The sequence below is a fragment of the Ambystoma mexicanum genome, chromosome 6q (assembly GCF_040938575.1).
Source record: "Ambystoma mexicanum isolate Mex_15411 chromosome 6q, UKY_AmexF1_1, whole genome shotgun sequence".
NCBI lineage: Eukaryota > Metazoa > Chordata > Amphibia > Caudata > Ambystomatidae > Ambystoma > Ambystoma mexicanum.
The window spans coordinates 699,544,236-699,567,949 of record NC_090937.1 but is presented as its reverse complement, the minus strand read 5'-3'; the positions used below and the strand labels follow the sequence as shown (position 1 = coordinate 699,567,949).

The window sequence follows — 23,714 nt, the reverse complement described above, 5'->3', positions numbered from 1 at the left end:
AGGTACGGTGTCCCGTCTGGTCTCCCTTGCAACAGACTGTTCAAGGTGTCCCGTAAATCCTTGGTTTCTATCCGGGGGTGACTTGGGACCTGCTAACTAACTTTTCCTGACTTGATCCAACCCTTTTTGAACTATCTGCAAAGACTCTTTAAAGTACTATTCAACTGTGTGATCTAGGACACATTCCACCTTGCTCCCTCCAAGAGAGAGCCTGGCCTAGGACTTTCTTGCTCCTCAGTACTCTGCCTTTTCTGACATGCTCTGGTTCTCTTAAAGTGTTGGTATTGTGCATTTTCCTAATTCTGCCTTTTTCCCTCCCTTTTTAATTAACTTATTGGAGTGCCATCTTAGGTTAAGCGCTCACCTCTGTCTGCAAATAAGTGGTGTTTTTAACTAAGACTTGTTCAATAAGTAATCAGGGATGTATATATATATTAATAGTGACTGTTTGTAATATACACTATTATGGCAAGCAAGTTCAAAGTGTGTTTTTAAATAAATAATTATATACTTTGATACCCAAGCTCTGGTCAGTGTTTGCTTGTGCTTCTGTATTTTAGTACCCATCTTGTATACTCTATATACTGTAACTCTTCTTGAGAGAAGTCTGGCTGCTCAGCCACAGCTACCAGGTAAATCTGGGTGGTACAGACTGCTACCAATTGGGTTTACTGCCAACACCTGTAGTCCTAAGCCTTTTGCAGTGGTCCCCAAGGGAACTGCACAGGTTTCTGATGTCACTGCTGTTTATTGGTGGTGTAGCGTCTATCCGGGCTGCCTCTCCCCAACCGCGGCCCCTGCGTTTACCTCTAGTGAAACCTTGAGTAGCCTGCCGATTGCTGCCCCACGAGGTTCCTTGACCCTGATAGCAATTTGACCCTCTTTGGGAGTTTTGGCTGCGAAAGCGATGAAAATTATTGTCATTTCCCCCTTTGACCTGAGGGTTTGTCAGTTGGTTAAGGGACTTTGAGGTTTCATATTCATCCTTAGCCATCTTCAGTGCTCCCTCCACTGCTTTCCCAAATAGGACGTTCGGTTCTACCGCCATGTCTATGAGGGTGGCTTGGGTCTCGGGCTTAAACCCTGATCGTCTTAGCCAAGCATGGCGTTTAATAACTGCCTTCTGCTATTAGTCTCCCTGCATTATCTGCTGCATCAAAGTTTGCCTCAAGAATGCATCCAGACACTGATCTTCCGTCTGATGCAAGTTGGGCCAACTGGCTCTTTAGAGGTTCGGGTGCAGAGGCAATGAGGGCAGCTACCTGTTCCCATTGGTGGCAAGTGTAGCTTGCTAACAGAGTGGTGGTGTTGGCAATGCGTGCTTGGCATGCTGACGTGGATGCCACCTTCCTCCCCAGAGCATATAGTCTCTTGCTTTGTCAGGGGTGCTTCAGAAGCAGCTAGTGGTGTTCCCGCCCTCTTTCTGGTGGTTGTAACCACCAATGAGTCGGGTTTTAACTGACCCCTTATGTATAATGGATCGCAGGGAGCGGCCCCAAATTTTTCTACTCGTGGATTAACCGCCCGAGTAAGATTAGGGGTTACCAGAGAAGGATCGATTCTGCGCTGGATTGATTTTAAAATGAGGATAGTTTGGGCAATGGATTTCCTGTCCCCTAGAATTTCTTTAGCAAAATCTCTTCTTGGACACCCTGTATGTCAATTTGAAAATGGGCTGCAGCTTTAGCTAATACCTCATTAAGTAAATGTTGATTATCAACCGGTGAGTCATTCACTGGGGGATCTTTGGGAATAGGGGAGTCAAGACTATAGGCCTCCGCCTCGTCTTCCTCTTCCTGGTCCTCATCATCCCTATAGTAATCGACCCCTGCCTGGTCTTCCAGCATCTGTATTTCTGACTCCACCATATGACTGGTAAGGCTCAATTATAGAAGGGTTTGATATCAAACCCTGAACTGGAGTCTCAGAACGGAGCCTTTGTAGGAGGTTGAGCGTCTTTGGATCCCAAAGGGGCAGAGGTAGCTGGTGTACTATGATAGCTATGAAAGTAATTTGGGTCTTTTGCGTAGAAATCTACAAAAAAGGACATCCTCCTCATTACTCTATCAATGTCCTCCGAGTGCCATTGCTTGGAACTGGGGATAACCCTTTCCTGCTGTGGTTCCTCATCCAGGTCTATATTCTGAGGAGTGGGCAGAACAGTCTTTCCCCTGGTGACAGGGTCAGGGACCTTGGACTTTTCCTTGCGTTTTTCCTTCTGAACCTGATGTTCAGAGGCTTTATGTTTTTCCCCTCCCCCCCCCCCATCCCATGACTGGAGGAATGTTTTCCTGAACCTTTAGGGTTCTCTGAATGTTTCGACGGTTGCCATCGAGATTCGGAGGTGGCGTCACGAGATTCGAGAGTCTTGTAAGAGGGGCATTGAATCTCGGAAGTAGACGAACGTGCTACTTTGGGGGGGGGGGTCAAAGAGGTCGGATTAGTCTTCTGACCGGGCCTCAATGACTTTTGGTAATGTGGCAGCCTTAGCAACAGTGGATGGTTGCTGTGTGTCGATCGTGATCTGGAACGCCCAGGACACACTGATTCGGCAGACCGCTCTTGATGCCTTCTTTTGCCAATCGCTCAACATACGTGTGGAATCTCAGCTGGGTTTAGTGTGCTTGGTGGAAGAGGTGTGTTGTGCTCTTGCCGCCGGGTGTCGTCCCCATAACTGAACCGCCAGTCAGTCTTCCGAGGTCGGGGGCTTGCCCGTGGGTGCCCAACGACACTCCTGTGCCCTTGCCGTCCGATGAGGCGGCATTGCTGCCATCGCTGAAGGAACCCACTGCGTCCATGGCCTCTAGCTGCCTGGCGTAGTGGGCCCAGTGATTCGTTGAACGGTCCTCGAGCGTCTTGGCCTTGAAGAGCTTACAAGCTCTACAATTAGCCTCAGGATGGTCCCGTGGGAGACATAAGTTACACGCATTATTTTGGTCTACCCAGGGAAATTTACGTTTACACTTTAGGGCAGAATTTAAAGGAAGTACTCTCCATATGTCACTAATTGCCAGCGGACGGGTATATGTAGGAAATGAGTTTACGTGTGTGACCACCCCCCACTCTCCCTACTTGCACACGGCAGAGGCCTTCCGAGGCCCAAAGTCTGTTGTGTAGTCTCGACGGCTGTTCTTCCTTGGTCTCGAATCAATGGCGTCGATCTTCAACGTAGGGTTGGAGAACGGGGACATTTTGTAATTAAGAAGATAAATTGCTAAAGCCAAGGAACTCTGATATGCTTCCGACAAGTATGGCGGAAACAAAAAATCTGATGGTTCTACACGCGTGAGGGATCATGGGTACAGTGGACGTCACACTAGGGATAGTATTACTGGCACGCCCTAGTTAAACGCTCCGAGTTTTGAAAAAAACACAAATACTCTGCAGCTTCCACTAGATGTCCGCATATGCACAGCATGTGATCCAAGCAGATTCCACTAGCCTCAGATAGAAATCACTATATAGCTATATAACCAAGTGTCCTTTGCTCTGTGTGCTCATTGAGGTCTTAGTTACCCTCACTCCTCCTGAGACCTAGTCTTGACCATCACAAATGCTACCTTGGTCTGTCTTGTCCTGGTTACCCTATTCCAAGAGACCAGGCTGGTCTTCTGAACCACCAGGTCAGAGTTCAGAAATCCGTCTTAACATCCGGCACCAACACTGTTTGAGAAGCTTGATGACTCGAAGTAACAGCAACGGAGGGAATGCATACAGAAAGAGGCCTTCCCAAAAGGGAGAATGCATCCCCAATGCTCCACTGCTGGGGAAGCCTGCTGGCGAACCTCCAGCACTTGGCTTTGGACGCAGTCGCAAACAAGTTGATCTGGGGATTTCCCCATTTGAGGAACAAGTTCTCCACCAGGTCCTGCTGTAGTTCCCACTTGTGGCAAGCGCAAAGCTCTATGCTCCAAGAGTCGGTGACTGTTCTTTACTACTGCCACATGAAATGGAATAAGGAACATCCCCTAGGCGACGGCCCCGTCCCATAAGTCCTGCGCCTCTTTGGAGACCTGGAGCCCCCCTGCTTCCCGATATAAAACCTTGTGGTGGTATTGTCTGAAGACCCGCACCACCTTGCCCTTGAGGGACGGCAGGAAAGATTTGAGGGCCCAAAACACCGCCCGCAGCTCCAGAACGTATGTGTAATGTCTTTCCCTCAGGCAGCCACAGGCCTCTGGCGTAAAGACTTCCGGTGTGGGCTCCCCAGCCTTCTAGGGAAGCATCCGTCGTTACGGTCTCCTGATGTGGTGGAGCCTGGAAATCTGTGCCTCCGGTCAGAGGAGTGCGCACGCCCCACCACCTTATCGCCCAACGGAACCCCTCGTCAAGAGGGATCTTGTCTTGGAAGCACCCGGACACTTTAATCCAACGGGCGACGAGGAACTCCTGCAGTGGCCGCATCCGTAGCCTGCAGAGTCGGATGAGGTAAATGCATGACAACATCATGCCGCGCCGAGACTTGAGGGCCCTCACTGCGTCGATCTTCAGAGTAAGCAGATGTTGCTCCTTGCACAGGATGGCTGCCACAATCTCAACAGTGACGCCAGGCATGACACGATGTTGAGCTGGGATCCCAGGAACAGAGCTTCCTGTGATGGAGTCAAGCAGGACTTTGGATATTTTGGCAGTCCTTGCTGTGTGGTCGATGGCAATGCTCCTCGAGCTGGCCCGTATGAGCCAGTCGTCCAAGTAAGAGTAGACGTGAATCCCTTGCAGCCACAGATGTGCTGCCACTGGCACCAGGCACTTGGTGAAGACTGTGCGCCGACTTCAGTCCAAAGGGAAGGGCTTGGAATTGATAATGCTTCCCCTGAAGGACGAGGCGCAGAAACATGCGGTGCCTCTTGTGAATTGGGATGTGGAAGTACGCATCCTCCATGTGCAACTACGACAGAAAGGCTCCCTCTTCTAGCTGTCCTAGCATGTGCTGAAGAGTGACCATTTGGAACTTCTGGGACTTGATGTATTTAGTGGTTGGAGTTCGAGAATGGGCCTCCAGCCCCCGGTTTTCTTTCCCACTAGGAAGTATCTCGAGTACACTCCAGAGCCCCGGAGCCGCTTTGGGACAAGCTCCATCGGCCCTTTCTTTAGCATGACTCGAGCCTCCAGCAGCAGAGTGACGTAGTTTTCTTGAAGGGCCCCTGGTGGTGTGTGGAGACACGTCGGTTGAATCTCCAGGGTGTGTCCGTGGGTAAGCGCATACAGCACCCAAAGGTCAGTAGAGATGGTCTTCCATACGCTGATGAAGTTCGCCAGCCGGCCTCCCACCAAGATGCATGGGTGGGGCCAGACGTCACAGCCAGTGCATTCGTGCTTGGATGACAAAGATCCGCCTTGGCGTCCGCCGAAAGCCTTGTATCGGCCCCTGTTGGTCTCTTGGGCCAAGGAAAGGGAGGGCTGGCAGTATGAAGAGGAGCTCCCGCTGAAACCCTTGGAAGAATGGAGAGACTTGCATCCAGAGTACCGAAAGAATGGCTGTTGCAGCGTGCCCAGGGCATGTGCCGTCTGTCCGCCCTGATTTGTAGAGACTCATCTATAGCCTTCCCAAACAGATTGTCAAAGAGCATGTCAAAAACCCTTGTCTGGACGTCCTGTTGAAAGTTGGTGGCCTTGAGCCAGCCACAACAACAACAACAAAGGCAAACACTGTTGCCCATCTGGCGAAACCCCGCATCAACGAGTTCCGGGGCCACCGTGATGGCGTGGGTCCGACGCCACCTCGCCTTCTTGCAGAATTTCCAAAGCCTCCAACCTCTGGTCGTTGGGGAGGAAGTCCAGGATAGGAGCAATTTTTAACCATAGCTCCTGGTTGCAACGCACTACGATAGCGAGGGCGTTGGCAGCCTTTATGGTCATCGCCAAAGAGTATATGACACGTCACATGGCATCCAACTTCTTCCCCTCGCTGTCCAGTGGGGTGGACACTGCTGAGTAAGACGCACCCAATTACTTCTTGGCCGGGTGACAGTTGGGCCTGCAAGCACTTGGGCGCAGAGTCCAGCACCCTGTACTACTTCTCAAGGTGATCCCTCTTCGACAGGGCCGTAGAACGGTTCTTCATGAGGGTCAGGCCCTTGTCCCAAATGTCATTTACGAGTAGGACCGAAAGGATGGACTCTCACTTCGCGGAGCTGATACAAGAAGGCCTCCTCTTCCTCAGGAGCAAGCTGGAATAGCTCAGAAGCTCTGGTGATCATCACGTGGAACGAGCCCCTCATCCACGGGAGGATTTGGGAGGCAGCGAACCCATCGCAGCATTGTCGTCCATGCCAGTCGTCGCCGTGTCAGGATCCGTCTCCTCCCTCGCAGGGGAGACGGCGGCGAGAGGTGGCAAGGAGGCAGCGGGGGCCTCGTCCTCTTCTTGGCCGGCCGTCACCAGAGGGTCGGTCGTCACAGTAGCTGCGCAAGTGACCGCCAGCGCAATAGGCATCCTCATCTGTATCTTGGAGACCAGAGTATGCAGCACAGACAAAATAGGCAGCAGCTGAGGTGAAGGAAGCTGTGGCGGAGGTGAAATAGGAAGTTGGGGCACAGTCAGAAGCAGGCCCTTGTCCTTTGGCTCCGTTTCCTTCCTCAATGGTATCCTTGTAGTCGCCGCCTTCCTCAGCGCCATCGTCGTATGGCCCGATCCAGACATTCTCCTGGATGGTCTGAAGGTAGACTAGCTCCTCCTCCGAGGAGATATTCGTGCCCTGGAGGACCTATGCGTGTTGACCCCTTCTTTGCGTACAAAGGGGACGTCTCGGGGAGATGACCGGCATCTTCTCTGGGGTCTTCCCTATGGGTCGAAAGGAAGACTCCCTTCTGTCAGGGAGGCTCTCGCCCTCGGGGTGCGCCCTGCAGATCCGCCTTAGAGAGATGCCATCACGACCTCGATGAAAGGTGGGACAATCGACAACTGTACCTGGGCCTTCACGGTCAGGACTGGTACCTTTTCATGTTTGGCCTTGGTGGTCTTGGCTCTGTTGTCCTGCTTGGCCTTCTCCTTAGGGTAAGAGTCAGAGCCTTAGTCCCCCGTTGGCATTCTCCAGGCAGGTTGGCCTTCGATTACTCCTTCGTCTCCGGGGCCACACTGAGTTTGCCCGGATGGTCCGACTTCCTCTTGGAAGAGGTTCCCCTGAGCGAGTCACTGGAGATGTCGAGTGCGCCCTGGCCACCTAGGAGCCTGCCGCAACGGCACTCCCGGTTGCAGTGGACATGCAGTGCTTTGCCTTTTGTTGGGTTTTCGAGGGGGGGTGCCCTCAAAGGACTTAGAAGCCCACTCAGCATTCCTGGATCCGGTAGAGGCATGCTCCTGGGACCCCCCAGCCCCTCAGCCATACCTTCAGCAGTCTACACCGATCCATCGTGCAGGTCAAGAGCTCACGGCAAAATGCAAAATCTTCCTCCTTGTGCGTCGTATACAGGCAGTAAAGGCATTGGGAATGTTGATTGTCCATATAAACATTCTGTAGACCGCAGTCTGTACAGAGCTTGAAAAGGGGTAATCTTTCTCTTCCGCTATGATCCACGCGGCACAGGCCTTGAAGAATCTTCTGGAAGCCTCCACAAAGAAATGTGATGAAATTTGCCCTTGAGAGGCGCTGAAAAGTCTGAAACAAAAATAAGAAAAAAATATAAGAAAAAAAAGAGTCCCTGTTAATTGGAAGGTAGATCGATGGGAGCACAGGTGCTCGATTGACTGAAAGGAACAATCGACTTACATGTAACTGTTCTCCAGCATGTGTCTGGCATGGATTCACATGCTCATGAATATTCCCCGTCAGGCTGGGAATCCTCACTAGGGAAAGAAAAAAAAAAAATCAGTATCAGATTCGTTTCTGATCGGTCTTTCCTAGTAGTAACCAATCACTGATCTCTGGGTCATACTGCCCACAGCCAATGACTGCCCTCTCCCTAAGCCCCGCCTCCGGCAGCCATCCTCAGATTTGGTAGCACGTAAAGTGGCAGTATGACCAAGTAAAGAGCTGCAGAGGGGAAGGCGGGAGGGTACGCATGTGAATCCATGCCAGATCCATGCTGGAGAACAACAGTTACAGGTAAGTAACTTGTTCCTTCTCCAGCATGGGGTCTGGCATGGATTCACATGCTCATGAATATAAGAATACATAGCAGTACACATGCACAACCACAGGCGGTGGCAAAAGGCTGAACATTAAGCAACTCTTACCTCACCAGGTCCTTCAGGCGAACAGGTTGCGCAGCACTGCTTGGCCGACCCTGGACTCCTCTCTGGAATCCCGATCGACGCAGTAGAATTTCGTGAAGGTGTGCGTCGACCTCCACGTAGCAGCCCTGCAGATGTCCAGCAGGGGCACACCAGACAAGAACGCCATGGTCGCAGCGATCACTCTGGTCAAATGGCCTCTCGGACAGCCGGGCAGCGGTCGGTTTGCCAACCGGTGACAGTGCATGATACAGCCAGAGAGCCATCTGGAAATGGAAGCCTGCGAGAGAGCCTTCCCTTGATTCACAGGTCCAAAGTTCACAAAAAGCTGCGACGTCTTCCGAAAACTCTTCGTGCTGTCCACGTAGAACTTCAGCGCTCTAGCTACATCCAGCGAGTCCTCTCGGCCGGCGACAAGGCGACGGGAAGAAAACTGGTAACACCAAGGGCTCGTTGAGGTGGAAGTCCGACGGCACCTTGGGCATGAAGGAGGTACGAGTCCTGAGCACCACCCTCGTGTCATGAAAAGTCAAGTATGGAGGCTTGCAAGATAGGGCCTGAATCTCTCCCACGTGCCGTGCGGAGGTGATGGCCACAAGAAAAGCTGTTTTCCACGATAGGAACTTCAACGGTGCCGTATGCATAGGCTCAAAAGGGGTCCCCATGAGCCTAGTCGGCACCACGTTGAGCTCCCACGCTGGGCCTGGGGCCTTCACTGGCGGGATTGAGCGGAATAGTCCCTTCATAAATTCCTTCACCAGGCGATGAGACCACAAGGACATCCGTCCTGTTCTGGTGTATCTGGAGATGGCAGCCAGATGCATCTTGGAGGAGTGAGCTAGTCCAGCCTTGGAAAACGACAGTAGGTACGGCAGTACTTGAGGGGCCGTAATCCGTACTGGGTTAATCTTCTGTGCCCGGCACCAGACAGAAAACCTCTTCCATTTGTGTCCGTAACACGAGAGTTGAGGACGCCCTGGCCTTTGCAAGAACCTCTCTGCAGTCGACCGGTATATCGTATCCCCCAAACTCTAGTGCTGCAGGAGCCAGGCCTGCAAGTTCAGAGACTCCGGGTTGTCATGAAGAATGGCGCCTCCTTCTCTGGAGAGATCCACGTCCACGGGCAGTTTGACTGGTGGGAACGCCGATAAGTCCAGAAGGTCCGGGAACCAGATCTGTCTCGGCCACGCCAGTGCGACGAGGATCATCCTGCACCGGGACCTCTTGAGCTGGTTGACTAGCCGGAGTAGCAGTGGCAACGGCGGGAAAGCAGAGGAACAGGTTGTCCCAGGGGAACGAGAAAGCATTGCCCATGCTGCCCGGTTGGGGGAACCTGCTGGCGAACGAGTTTGTCGCCGTCGTGAAGAGATCGAGCTGGGTCTTCCCCACCGCCTGAAGAGTCGATCCACTTGATCCTGGCGTAGCTCCCACTCATGGCATGAGCGCAGCTCCCTGCTGAGTGAGTCAGCGATGGTTTTCTTTATCCCTGCCAGATTAAAAAAGGTACCAGAAACCTCCCCTGGTCGACGGCCCAGTGCCACAGATCCTGGGATTCCTCGGACAGGGCTGGGGATCTGGTTCCACCCTGCTTCCTGATGTAGAACATTGTGGTGGTCCTCACACCTTGCCCTTGAGGGACGGAAGAAAAGACCTGAGGGCCCAAAACACTGCGCGGAGATCCAGAATGTTGATATGAAGCTGTTTTTCCTCCGGGAACCAAAGGCCTCTCGCGTGGAGATTTCCGGTATGCGCTCCGCACCCTTCCAGGGAAACATCCATCGTCACCATTACCTGGTGACCTGGGGTCTGAAAGTCTGCGCCCGCCGTCAGATGAGTGCGGGTGCCCCACCACCGGATCGCTCATCGGAAGATCTCATTGAGCGGTATCCTGTCCTCGAAGCTGCCCGTCGCCTGGATCCAGCGTGCGTCGAGGAACTCTTGCAGTGGACGCATTCAAAGTCTGCACAGGCGTACCAGATAGATGCAGGACGACATCATCCCTAGAAGGGATTTGATGGATCTTACCCTGGCTACGTCCGTGGCTAGCAGGCGTTGCACCTTGCCCAGGATGGCTTTCTTACTTTCGTCAGACGGCGAGGCCAGCCGTGCCACTGTGTCGAGCTTGGCTCCCAGAAACAGGGCGACCTGCGAAGGGACCAGGTGGGATTTGGGGAAGTTGGAGAACCCCAGGTCCGTGAGTAGCTGGACGGTCTTCGCTGTGTGTTCTACGGCGAGCTTCGTTGTCCTTGCTAGGATGAGCCAGTCGTCCACGTAGGGATAGACGTGGAGGCCTTGCAGGCGTAGCCATGCGGCCACTGGTGCTAGGCACTAGGTGAATACCCTGGGTGCCGACTTTAATCCGAACGGGAGGGCCTTGAACTGGTAGTGCCGTCCTTGGACCACGAACCTGAGGAACTTCCGGTGTCCTTTTAGAATGGGATGTGGAAGTAGGCATCCTCAAGTCCAACGAATACAGGAAAACCTCCTCCTCCAGCTGTCCCAGCACGTGCTGGAGGGTGACCACCCGTAACTTCTGAGCCTTGTACTGGTTCAGTCGCTGCAGGTCCAGGATGGGACGCCAACCTCCTGTCTTTACGAGAAAGTATCTTGAGTAGACCCCAGAGCCCCGAAGTCTTTGGGAGGAGCTCGATGGCACCTTTTTTGAGCATCGCCCTTACCTCCAGCAGCAGCTGGGGTATGTGGTTTTCCTTCCTGGCCACGGGTGGCATGCGAGGGCACTTTAGAAACTTGAGGGTGTGCACCTGAGCCAGGTATCCAGCACTCAACGGTCGGTGGAGATGGACTCCCACACTCTGATGAACTTCACCAGCCAGCCTCCCACATGAGTGCTTCGATGGAGGGCCCCAACGCCACAGTCGGTTCAGTCCTGTTTTGAGGCCGCCTTGACCTCCCTGGCGATGACGGTGGGAACCTCCAGACTTGCCCCGTCCTCTATAGGGCTCCTGCGACGAGGAATGGGCCGCTTAACGGTAGCTAGAGGAGCCGCTGCCGGAACCTTTGGAGGCCCCTTGCTTGTCACCGGTGTTCCGAAAGGACGGCCGTCGTTGCTGGAGAACTGCCAGGGCCCGGGCTGTCTCCGTTTTGATGGCTTGCAAGGACTCATCGACTGTCTTCCCAAACAGGTTGTTCCCGAAGGGCATGTCCAACACTTTGGCTTGTACGTCCTGGCGGAAATCCGTCGCCTTAAGCCATCCGCGCTGTCTGAGGCAAACACCATTGCCCAACTGGCGGAAACCGGTGTCAGCGATGTCAGTTGCCACCGTTATGGCGTGGTCCGACGCCACCTCGCCTTCTTGCAGGATTTCCAGGGCTTCTGCCCTCTTGTCGTCCGGCAGGAAGTCCAACAAGGGAGCGATTTTATACCAAAGTTCCCTGTCGTAACGGGCAACGATAGCCAGGGCGATGGCCACCTTAATCGTCATCGCCGCCAACGTGATGACTCGTCCCATCCCGTCAAGCTTCTTTCCCTCGCCGTCCGGCAGGGAAGTCTATGCCGATGGGCCCCCCCACCTTCTTCCTGGCCGCCGCCGAGACGACTGAATCCGAGGCCGTGTCGGGGACCCAGTACTTCTTTTCGTATCGTCCTTCTTGCCGGCGTCGTGGACGGGTTCTTGAGGAGGGAGAGCCCCTCGTCCCAGATGTCATCCAGTAGAGGTATCGCGAGGACAGTCTTCATCTAGGTATCTCGACGTTGAGAGGAACCCCTCCTTTTCTTTGGAGCAGAGTTGGAAAAGCTTGGATACCCTGGAGATCATCGCATGGAAGGATCCAATCTCATCGGGCGGGGAAGCCTGGGGGGGGTGTAGACCCCGCCGTCGCCGCCCTCGTCGTCCGTGCCAGTCGTGGCCGTGTCATCCCCGCGGACCATGGATAGGGAGGAGGGTTGAGCAGGCCTCGAGGGCTGGAAGGGTGCAGGAGGATGTGTTCTCTTGGGTGGACTTCCCGACGGGCCTGCCCCTGGCTCCTCAGTCGAGCCTGGCTTCGGCTCCTCCGTCGGGGGTAAAGGCAATCTAGTCCTTATTTCAGAGCATAAGGATTGAATAGCCATCAAAATGGCCGCCGAGTTGTCCTGCGGCACTGGCTGCGACAGGCGCGACGGTTGGTCTGGGGGCCCGTCGGCACCGCTGTCGCTTCGGTCGTCCCTCTCATCGGGAAGCCTCTCGATGGGCTGGTCCTCCATGCCCGCGTTGTGGCTCTCAGGGACTTCGACAAGTTTCTCCTAGGAGGTTTTGTCCGAATCCACGACGGCCACTGGCCCCACCCCTCTTTCTCCGCCAGGGGCTTCGTGGGGGTTCTTTCGATGGGCTTGAAAGATGCCTCCCTCCGAGGTGGCAGGGAGACTCTGGGCCCTGTGGCCGCTACCACAGGTGTAACCTCCACAGGCTGCGCCAGGGTTGCAGCGACCTCCTCGATAGAGGCCTTGGCTGGGTGAATCAAGGCCTTAGTCACCGACTGCATGCTCGTGGCCTTCACCTTGGGGGAGGGCTCTCCGCCTCGCTCCCCCTCAGCCTAAATCTTCGAGATCGACCGGGGCCTCTCCAGAAGCTTGGCCGGGTTCTCGGATTTCATCTTACCCGAGCCAGAGCGTTGGCTCGTGATCGATGGTGCCGGGGAGGATGCGCCCTGCTGGCAGCCGAGGAGCCCGACCGTTCGGCGCTCCTGGTGCCCCCGGACTCGCGGTGCTTAGCCTTCTGTTGGACCCCTGTCGCCGGGGAGCCCTCACAGGACTTAGAAGACCGCTCGGATTTCTTTTTTCTTCTCACCTGACGGGCTCTTTCCCTCCAGCCAGTTGGCGAGACTAAGATGGCGGTCCCTCATGGTCCGCTCCGACATGTTCCCGCAAAACACAGTCGTCCTCCACGTGTGTTCTATCCTCGTGAAGACAGTAGAGGCATAAGGAATGCTTGTCTTCCTTGAAGACGTTCTGCAGCTGGCTTCCAGGGCTGCCCTGAACAGCTTCCTGGGCGTCAAGCTCCCTTTCTCCTGGGCCATGTCCGTGGTAGGCCTCAAACTTCTGGAATCCTCCAAAAGCGTTGTTCGACGGAATCTTCACCCTTGAGGGGCGTAGAAACTTCCAAAACGGGTCCCCGTTGATCGGATGTAAAGACGGTGGAGCTTGAGACTCAATTTAACCGAAAAGTGAGAAATTCTCCTTGAAAAAGCGCGAAAACGCAGCAAGAGCTATAGCACGAGGACTCCCAACACTTGAACATGCGGTAAAAATATGAGGATGGCTGCCGGAGGCGGGGCTTAGGGAGAGGGCAGTCATTGGCTGTGGGCAGTCTGACCCAGAGATCAGCGATTGGTTACTACTAGGAAAGACAGATCAGAAAAAAACTTTTTTCAGTAGAGGATTCCCAGCCTGACAGGGAATATTCATGAGCATGTGAATCCATGCCAGACCCCATGCCCGAGAAAATAGGGTAACACTGCCAAAGAGTTAAACGCAGTAAACGCTTGAGAGCTAAGCACAAGGACTCCCAACACTTGAACATGCGGTAAAAATCTGAAGATGGCTGCTAGAGGAGGGGCTTAAGAAGAGGGCTGTCATTGGCTGGGGCAGTATGACAGACCTCAGTAATTGGAAAGACAGTTCAAAAGTGAAACGGATTTCATCTTTACCGAGGATTCCCAGCCTGACGACTGGGAGTATTCATGAGCATGTGAATCCATGCCAGACCCCATGCTGGAGAACAAAAATATTCTCAAGCAGTAAAAACTGGTTTCTCATTCCTTCAAAAAAGGTTCTCTGTAACCCTTAACCAGGTAGCCCAAGGAGGTACCATCAGTATTTTTAAGGTTTCTAAAACTTTTAAGATATTGGTAAGGGGTCTTCCCAAATCCGGCTATTAATGCCAGCTTGACTAGCTCAGTTTTTCCCTTCACTGGAATTTAACTCCATAATATCACCACAACCATTCTGGTGGAGCCTAGACAACTATACAGCTAAATCATTCCCCCTCATCTCTTGCAAACCATAGGCGAATTCAAATGTACCCAGCAAATCCAACACATCAAGTTTAGGATCATACGTACTCAGCCTCTTTTGGTAAGCGAGGTCTCTTGGGACTAGTAGACCGAGAAGACCCTGAAAAGGAAGCAGAATCAAGGGACATTTTTCTCATCTCATTCATGCTGCATTTCTTTTTCTCTTAGTATCATCTCTTTGTCTTCAGAGAGTACTGCTTGCTTTTTGAATTAGAGTTCTAATCTCATTTTTTCAAGAGACATTCAGGACTTAGGATGTGACCTTGTGGGGTCACGGTGGGAAGTGATTGAGGTACAGCAGGGAATTGGGGAGGAGGGTTGAGAATAATCCTCAGCTTCTGACTCATGCAGATGGGAGCCAGGCTCTACACTAACATCCTAATTTTCTTCCAGATCATTCTGGGGATTAGGTGATACAGGCCTGCTTCCCAAACTTTGGTAATTTAGCAACTTAGTAATCAATTCACTCTTTCTTCCTTTTAAACTCAGCCCCCATTTCTACACAACGCTTTCAATTGATCAATAGTCAGTGCATTTAAAGCAGACTTATTAAAGTTATCCATATTGGGCAGTGTTACAAGTAGTTCTACTTTTTAGATGAGTTAGCCTTGTGGTTCGTTTATTTGGACGCAAGAAGAACCAATAGTCAATGTAACTACTACACCAATAGCACTGCCTGCCATCGGTGTTAGGTAAGAGTTAGTGCAGTCCAACTGGTGAGGACTGCACAAGACTCATCTGCTTGGTATTGGCTAACCCCACCTTTTAATATAGGCCTGTACTACACAAGGTGGTAGTGTGAAGGAGCAGCCCGGCTTATCTTAAGAGGGGTAATGTGAGCTGTACAATTGAACGCAGCAAGTACAAGTAGCCAAGTAACACTTCCACACAAAGTTATATACACTTATTTCATAATATACACAAGGCTTAATTAAGCACTCTTTAAAATGCTTCATCTACTAGTAACATTCAAAGTTTGGATTTACTTTTAAAAGACAAAAGTTGGTAATTACTATTCTTATGCCAACATGTTCCAGCACACGGAGGTACTTCAGTAAAGGTTAATATTGCACTTATTTTCATTTACCAATTCAGTTATTGAGTTGTTTAAGGAAGGAAAGGTTAGACAAAGACTGAGAACATACTTTCAATAGTTTGTAAAACAAATACAATATCCTAAAATGAGGAAGGTACCTTATCCCAGCACTAATAGTATCCACATTTATAACCTATGGAAGGAACAAGTACGGCCAAAGCCAGTAGATTCAGAGGAGTCCCTTTGGGGAGCTAGGACAGAGGCAATGGACAAAATCAATAGTTCTGATGCACTTCGATAAATTCTTGACAAAGTAAGTTCAGAACAAAATCACTAACTCAAGTGAGCTACTTTGTAGAGAGCACAAGCGTTTAGGCCAGTGCAGGTGATTTGAGATCAACTCTAAAACGTACTTCGCAAGATAGGAAGCACAACTTCTGGCTAAAAGGTGAACACCCCAAGACCCAGAGGACCTGTGAATCGAAGAAAAATGTTCCAGCTGGATTCCTCCTAGCTACAGCTTGTTCCTGGACCTTGGTTGTGGTGACGGAAGGGAGAAAGTCTGAGCGCCTTAAGCAGTACTCGGGAGAGGGACTCCTCAGCAATGGTGTTCCTTTGTTTCAGCTGCACTTCAGTGTTTTGGCGCATTGTCCTCAGCAGCAAATGAACGAAAACTGGTTTAAAGAAGCTTGCGCCCTCGGTCCTGGACTTTGAGTGAACTCCGGGTCACGATTTCCTGCTTACAGGGTCCTGGTGAGGCACAGCAAGTCGGGTGATGTGCCAAATGGAAGCTTGTCTTGAGGCTAGTTGGTCACACCAGCCCAAGGGAGGAAGCTGCCCCATACGGTATTCGAGTCTATATGAAAACTGGGTCAGCACAGCTGCAGGGGTTCACCAGGCACTTTGCAGTCCAGGAGGGTGCGGCTGGCGTCTCGTCAAGTATTTCAGATGTTCCTCTCCAGTGGTCAACTCTGCCTCTAGTCCCAAAAACAGCTTTTTAAGCGATTTCCCATTCATTCACAGCCTATGCCGTCAATCACAGGACAGCCAACCGGCCAATCAGGACTAGTTTCATTCAGGCACACCTAGAGACAATGGACAGACCAGTTTCGTGACCCTCTGTCACTTCCTGCCTTTCCAGACACACTGGAGCCTGGGCGGGCTTCAGGGCTGAAGCCTGCGAAAGACAAAAATGCACAAAGGACTCAAACCAGTTTAAACTAATAGTCAAAGCCCAGAAGAAACTAACAGTAATTGGCAAAAAAAAGAAGACTGGGCCATTTTGGGAAAATGGACACCCCTGGGTGCTGTACTGCAGCTAAGGGTTCAGCATGCAGTAAACATGCACACTGTTAGTAAAATTAAACCACTGTCACCAGCCATTTAAAGCAAGTTAGTGAAAAACAAATGTTACATGAGAAGTGGAATGATAATTACTAAGTAACCCGCAGCACTCCACATAGGCTGGTGTGTGCTGGTCCCACAAAGAGAACGGCAAGTAAGACGGGGATCATCTTACTTTTCTTGGGAACAGTAGTTCACCAAAGAAAATGTATTTAACATCAAGAGAAGTCCAAGGGACATCTTAGTGGCACTGCATCTAAGGTGCTGTGCGTCACTATATAAAGAGCAGATGCCTATGGAGTTTGTCAGACTCCATAAAACGGTAAAACAAATCCTAGTCAGGAAAAATACATGATTAAGAAAAATGCCCCACTCACTCAGGAGGAAAGAAATCACAAGCCCCAAGTCCAGAAAGAGAGCTCGGGTGGGAGTGGGGTATCTAAGGTTGAAGGAAATGAGCACAGAAATTAACATTCTCCCAAACAAAGAGTGGTAGTTGCAACAAACCACTTGGAAACGCTCAGAACAATGGATTGGAATACAGCACTATCCAAACTACCCATCATACAGGGAACAACTTGATTTGAGCAGCCAGATATGGAGGCGCAAGCGTACATTATTTAAATGTCAGGGAGGACCAAGTAAATTTACATTACACCTAATTTGTGACCAGCCAAATCTACTGCAGCTAATTACCTCCCAAACCCTGCAAAGATACGTGCACTCCTAAAGGTCATCAATAAAAATATGAGCTGCAACTATGCTTATTAAATGACTTTCAGTGCAAGCGAATGGGGGTGTTCAAAATCTACACGGATTGCAACTGACAGTTCAAAAGTATTATCTATTAAGTAATGGTAACATTTAACCTTTTAGCAAACCAGGTACGGTCATGCTTACACAAGATTTCCCTCCTCCCATATTCTTACCCTGGTAGTAATCAAAGTTTTCAATTGCAGAGTATTTCAATTTGGGTAACCAGAAGCCACCATCATAAAGGTTCTATGCTCAACGTGAAGGATACTTTACTTACTTTGCTCTTTGACTTTAGGTAGTAGTTTGTCCAAAACCACCATTTTGCCTCCATTTGTAACCAAGTGCATATCTGTTGTGTACGGAGGGCCAGGCTCGGCACCATCAAATAAGTAAGGGTGGTTGCAGCACTTTCGAAGCTGCATTAAAATATTCAGCAGCCTCATTTTGTCAGTCCTTCCAGAAGAGTTCAAGATGTCTATATCTTTCATTAAAATCTTTGTGTACCTAGAACAAAAGAAAGCCAGGTAAGCATGGTTTATAGATTCAGTTGTAGCAATTGCGGTGTACAAAAATAATTAACTTGGACCAGAAATTGCTCAAACATTTTATGACTCGGACAGCACGTCTCATTGCCAACATCACAGTGAACAATCCAAAATATTTACATACATTACAGAGGCTCAAATCAAGTGCACTCTACATACCATAAGGAATTTCACAGATTTCAGTCAGTTCACTTTTAAAAAAAATAGTGCACTCAAAAATATTATTGCCTTAAAAGATGGGCAATAATACAAAATACATTAAATAGATTTTTAATGAAAGTTCATATGTAAACTTTTGAGCAAACAAGGCTTAAAGTGTTTACATGGTAGCATCCATTTTGCCATTTCAGGCAGCCTCCTCAGCTCATGTTAACCTCTGCCCTGGCGGCACTAAACAAGCAGCAAAAGCCCTACTGGGAGCTTGTGTACTGCAGCCAGAGCAGGGCTCAACATGAGCCGAGGAGGCTGCCTTCACTTTCATTTTACGTTTTCGGTGCTCCCCTAGCCTAGGGAAGCACAGAAAATGTAAAATGAAGGCAAAAAGCAAAAGGCGCGACAATTACAAATATGTTGTTGTATTTGTGATTGCTGTGGTTAGAAAACCACGGAAATCAAATACAAGAACGCATTTCTGACTGCTGCAGCTTTCGCGTGGAGTCTCCTAGGATCAGGAGACTCCAAGCGAAAGCCACCGCAGTCAGAACAACGTTGTTGTAGTAAATACCGCTGCATTTACAAATACAACAACGTTGCATTTCTCATTGCGGCGGCTTTCGAATGGAGTCTCCTGGGCTCCCTTACGGTTGGGGGAGCCCAGGAGACTAAGTGAAAGCCGCTGCAGGCAGGAATACAATGTGGATGTATTAAAAAATGCTGCAGTTTTCTTTCTAAGTTTTTCAGGCTCCTCTGGCTCGGAGGAGCGTGAGAAAGAAAGAAAACCGCAGCGTTTTTAAATACAATGTTGTATTTATGTTATAAGAGCTGTGGTTTTCTCCAAGTTTTCCAGGCTCCTCCAGCCCAGAAAAGTTAGAAAGAAAAACGCCGCTTTTATATTTGCAGTGCTTATTTAAAAAAGAAATGAGCACTTAGATGCAGCTTTCCTGCCTGCATTCTATGGTCTCCGGCACCAATGAAGCAAAACCCACCCAGTGGTAGCTTTTGTTTTACAGCTGGCTGGCTTTTGCTTCATTAGTGCCGAAAGGGCAGCAGAGGAGGCTTATCCATTTCACAAAATGGATGCCTCCTAGTTCTTCAAATTTTTGAGTTTGAGCTTCATTTGCTCAAAACTTTACATAGGGACTTTATTTAAAAATATTTCATTATGGGCCAGCTTTCTAGCCAATAACATTTTTGAGCACCCTATTCCTTTAATATTTAGAGTAATGGAATACCCCAGTTGCAGGTCAGCATAATTGAAAAAATAACTGCAACACAAGCAACTATCAGAAAGTTAGTGTTTGCACGGCAGACTGAATTCCCTGCACTTCACCGTAATGGCTCGGGTGCGTCAGCTCTCGCAGGAATGGGTGACATGGCACCGCCGGCAATATTAAGTGAAGTGTAGAGAAGGAGCCAAGTAAACCCCTCCCCACCCCTTTCAAGCATCTCGCTCATATTGCCTACATGTTGGGAACCAGAGTGAGAAACACGTGCAGTACCAGTGAAAATACTGATACCAAGGAGAATGCTAGAAGGTTCCCATTGAGAAAACCATACCTGCCTACGAGACAGTATAATGGCAGTTTGAATGAAATCCCAGAAGAAACAGGACAAATGAATGAAAGAGCAGATTGGTGACGTCACATGAAAACCAGACTGATGCAGAGATGCAGAGACAAGAGAATGTAGATATTCTGTAAGGCATCAAGAAAGTATCAAAGATAAATGACATCTCGGCTTGAGATGAAGAGGCTTATGCTACAAAAAAAGATCGTTAATTTACACGTGTATAGATGTAAAGAAACGCAAGCAGTGTAAGTATTCTTGAAGCATGCGCCAACGTATACAAATATAGGAGCAAGTAAAGAATGGATGATTCCACTGCCTGTTCTAGCAGAGCTGGACCAGAGAAGGAAGGCCTTTTTCCAGTGTTTTGCAGTTGAAAAGCTATTGAAATACAGAAGTAAATCTCAAGGGGGCTGGCCCAGCCCCAAAAAGCCAAGGTTGTATCAGACCAAGATGATCAGAAAGTAGTTACATCGTGTGAAAGAATGAAGCTCCCGTTTAGTAGACATGGACGAAAACAAGGAAGACAGAGGTTCATTAAATAGTATTTTAAATGCACCAGAGCTCAAATTTGTTGTCTTTAGTCACGTGAATGGATGAAACTTGACAAACCGCAGCTACGCAGGGAGGCAGAGCGTGCCTCTACTCCCTGAATTCTCCAGAGTGAAGAACATTTCCAAGCCTAAGTTCAAAGCCTTAATTGACGTGCAGACCACTGAGGTGATAATCTAATTTTTGAGAAGCCATTTATGACCAGCTCACCAGCACCTGGAAGTCCAGCCTGAGTGCTGCCAAGGTAGGTGGAAAAGTACTGATAGATGAGAGAGTGCCAACCAAGTGTAGGGGGCCACGTAATTAAGGGCCCTATAGTTTGTGTAACCAATGGGATGTTGTGTATTTAGTGACGTTCATAGAGAATTGTTTGAGGGGTGGGCTTACTAGTCCCACTTGATGTTAAAGAGCCCATCACTCTTAGACTAGTATGGAACGTATACCTAGATGTTCCCTCTAAGCCGATCACATTCGCCACTAGATTATTCTAGTTTGCTGCATAGGATAACATTAGCTAATGCATAGGTTAATTTCAGCAATGACGAGTTTTTGCTTTATAAAGGATATTTATGAATTATGTTGGGACCACGTTGAGAGACATCCGCTGATGTCCATTGTACTCCCCGTTTTACAAAAATTACATTAAAACCATCAGGTTTGCCAATTTACAGAGTAGTTTTGATTTTTAATGTTTGAGTATCTTCTGCATCCCCATTCATCTCAAAGTATTGGTACCTCATCTTAAAGGGCTGGGTCGGCTCTCCCGGTTCACGTGGTAGCAGAGGATGGTTAAAGCAGCGTCAACATAGTAAGCTTTGGTATCCCGGCAATATCGAACATCCTCTGCCATTCGGCTGAAAGGGTGCGACGCTCCCTGTAGATAGTTATAGTTTAAAAATAAGGTTGCAAGCGCAGTTTAGACGTCTGTTTTCAGGCAAAAACCGCTTCCGATGTCTATAGGAAGCTGAGCGGATGGAAAGTTGAAAAGGCTGAAGAGGCGTCGATAGCAAGAGTTGGAAGTCAAAAAAACGAATGGTGAGTAAACTCTGAGTGAGGTGGCAAAATTGAGAATGGGCAGTAAGTGGAGAGATAAGGGGAAACTAGTAATGGAGGGAGCCTGGGATAAGCAACTTGAGACGATGAGCGTAGAGTTAAGAAATTGACTTGAGGAAAGGATTGCCAAGCAATTGAGAAACTGAGACAAGGAACGTCACAGTAGATTAAGCCCAGTGTCCTGCGGCATAGCACGTATTAGAAGGAATCGTATCTAGAGTCCCAATAGTGGATGTCTTAGACTACGGACAAATTTAAAGACTGTCTAAAGAGAAAAATTCAAACTCTGTAGGGGTATTATTTTATTATTCTTTTTTTTGGGTTTTTTTGGGGCATTCGGGAGAATTCTCCGAAATGTGCAAATTCCTCTCCACCTTAGAGACCCCCAGCAACTTTGCCGGATTTTGAGGACTTGAATTTTTAACCTGGCGAGTGCGAGACCCTTTTTCCCCCCACGATCATGTTTTTTTTAATGTGATTTGAACACTTTGGGTTATGGAGTCTGAAACTCCATAGGCATCATTTACATTGTGTCCCACAGGACCTTCAGTGCAGTGGCACAAGGAAGTCTTTCCGATTTCCCCTACCATTTCCCAGTGAAGTGAAATTGACTTTACACTTAACTTTCTAGACACAGCACACACTATCTTACAATAGAGTGCTGGAGGGGTTACTTGGCATCCCCTCTGTCTAGGTTCTCATGTAACAATTTGTCACCCTTTCCTCGATGAATGGCTGGTGGCAGTGGTTTACTTTTGACTACTGTGGCGTGCTTTTATCGTGGGCAGCATTCTCAGCTGTAGTAACGCACCCAAGGGTGCCATTTTTGTCAAAATGTCAGTGGTCCTCTTTTCGCCATTTCTTTGTGGAAAGGTCCTTCTTGACATTTACTCTGTGCGCCAAACCAAGCTTGGTCCCTGTGTGTTTTGTCTTTGGCGGGATTCACGAGAAAAGTCTGCCTCTGGCTCCAGGGTGTCTGGCGGGGGCAGGAAGCAAGGGAGGTGCCGAAACTCCCTGTGCTTAGTCTCCTAGCAGGCAGGAATGCACTCCTAGCTTATTGGCCGCCACCCTGCTGGGTGACTGACAGCTAGGCTGGAATGGGAGACACCTGCATAAAAAGCAACGCTTTTTGGCTTGGATGGCAGAGTTGACCACTGGACAAAGTAATCCAAAGAAGTACTTGGAAGAGACGCCTGCTGCAACTCCTGGACCATTGGTTTGCCCAGTGAAGCCCTGCAAAGACGACTTCTCCCCTTGAGTTTGTGGGACCAATCAACTCCAAAGTAAGCCACCTGGACATCCTCTTGGAGCTGGTTGAAATTCCTCTGCAGTTGCTGCTGGAACTGAATAGCCAGTGAGAGGAAAACCAGATTGGGTGAGTAACACTAAGTTGGCAAAGTGCTCCAGGAAGATCCTCCAGACTCCCATGAAGCAGGCCTGACCTAGCCTGAGCCACCACAGAGTGCTGGACCCCAGATGCAAGGAAAGCCCATCTCAACAGCCAAGAGTTTGCAGTGTTGCTATTTGCTTAGACGTGAGGAGCTGAAACCGCAAAGTGCCACTGAATAGAAGTTAGTCCTTTTCTGTCACCGCCGGTCCCGTTGCAGTGCAGGAGTCCTCCAGACGTCCTCCCTCTTTGTCCCCACGACCGACGGAGGCCCAGGAACAAAGGATCTGCAGAGCTGCACAGGAGCAGAAGCCAGCCAAAGCCTTTCTCTTCTAAGAAAAGGTACAGTACAGACTAAGAACTTATCTCTTGTTGTGTAACCTCACTTCTCAGTTGACTTGTTTTGGTTGCTTCTGTAGAGTTGCTTACAGCTTTACCTCACAAGCCTAATCAGCTTGTGGACCTGCTTCGATTTCCTCTTTTCTATAAAAGACTTCTAAAACATTGTGCAAGAATTACCTACCTGCAAGAAGTGCTTCCGCTTACCTAGACTTTTTTCCAATTGACTTTGGTTTAGCCTGGCTCCCTGAATGACTTCTTCCCTCTGACATTGTGTTTTAACCCCTTACTGGAAGGAAGACTTACTTTGCATTGGAGGTTACCAAAAGTACTTACCTGCTTCAGAGTAAGTGTGAGATATCTTGTTTTGTTGTAATAACCTTTTCATTTGACATACTCTTAAGTCTGGGTCTAAATACAAACAGTGGTATATTAATGTAAACACTGTCCTAGTTACTAAAGTCACCCCGAGGGTGTAGGGAGTGTGCGCCATCCCAAAACTGTACTTACTGACAAATATTAAGAGTATTGGAGTGTATATGCGTTATTATATTGCCCCTTCTGAAGAAGGCTTACTCTGACTTAAATAATTGTTTAATAAGGAAAAGCTTTTATAAGTTTATTTGAATACTTGTCACTGTGAATCTCTAACTCGCCTAAAGCTCACATTGACCCCTCGAGAGAAGCCTGGCTGCTCAACATGCTACCAACCTGTGTAGTACACACTTATACCAAAGGTTGGGTTCCTATTGCTGGGAGGTCAGGGTTGTTGTAGTGCACCCAAACAGAACTGCATAC

At 49.5% G+C, this 23,714-nt stretch overlaps 1 protein-coding gene across 1 annotated transcript in view; it reads right to left on the bottom strand.

Annotated features, from left to right (window-relative positions):
* SMARCA5 (SNF2 related chromatin remodeling ATPase 5) overlaps window positions 1-23,714 on the bottom strand; it is a 682,605-nt gene that overhangs the window by 338,262 nt on the left and 320,629 nt on the right. The window contains exon 11 of the mRNA XM_069631209.1: window positions 17,593-17,819. Coding sequence (XP_069487310.1) covers window positions 17,593-17,819 — 227 coding nt within the window. The remainder of the gene's footprint in view (window positions 1-17,592; window positions 17,820-23,714) is intronic.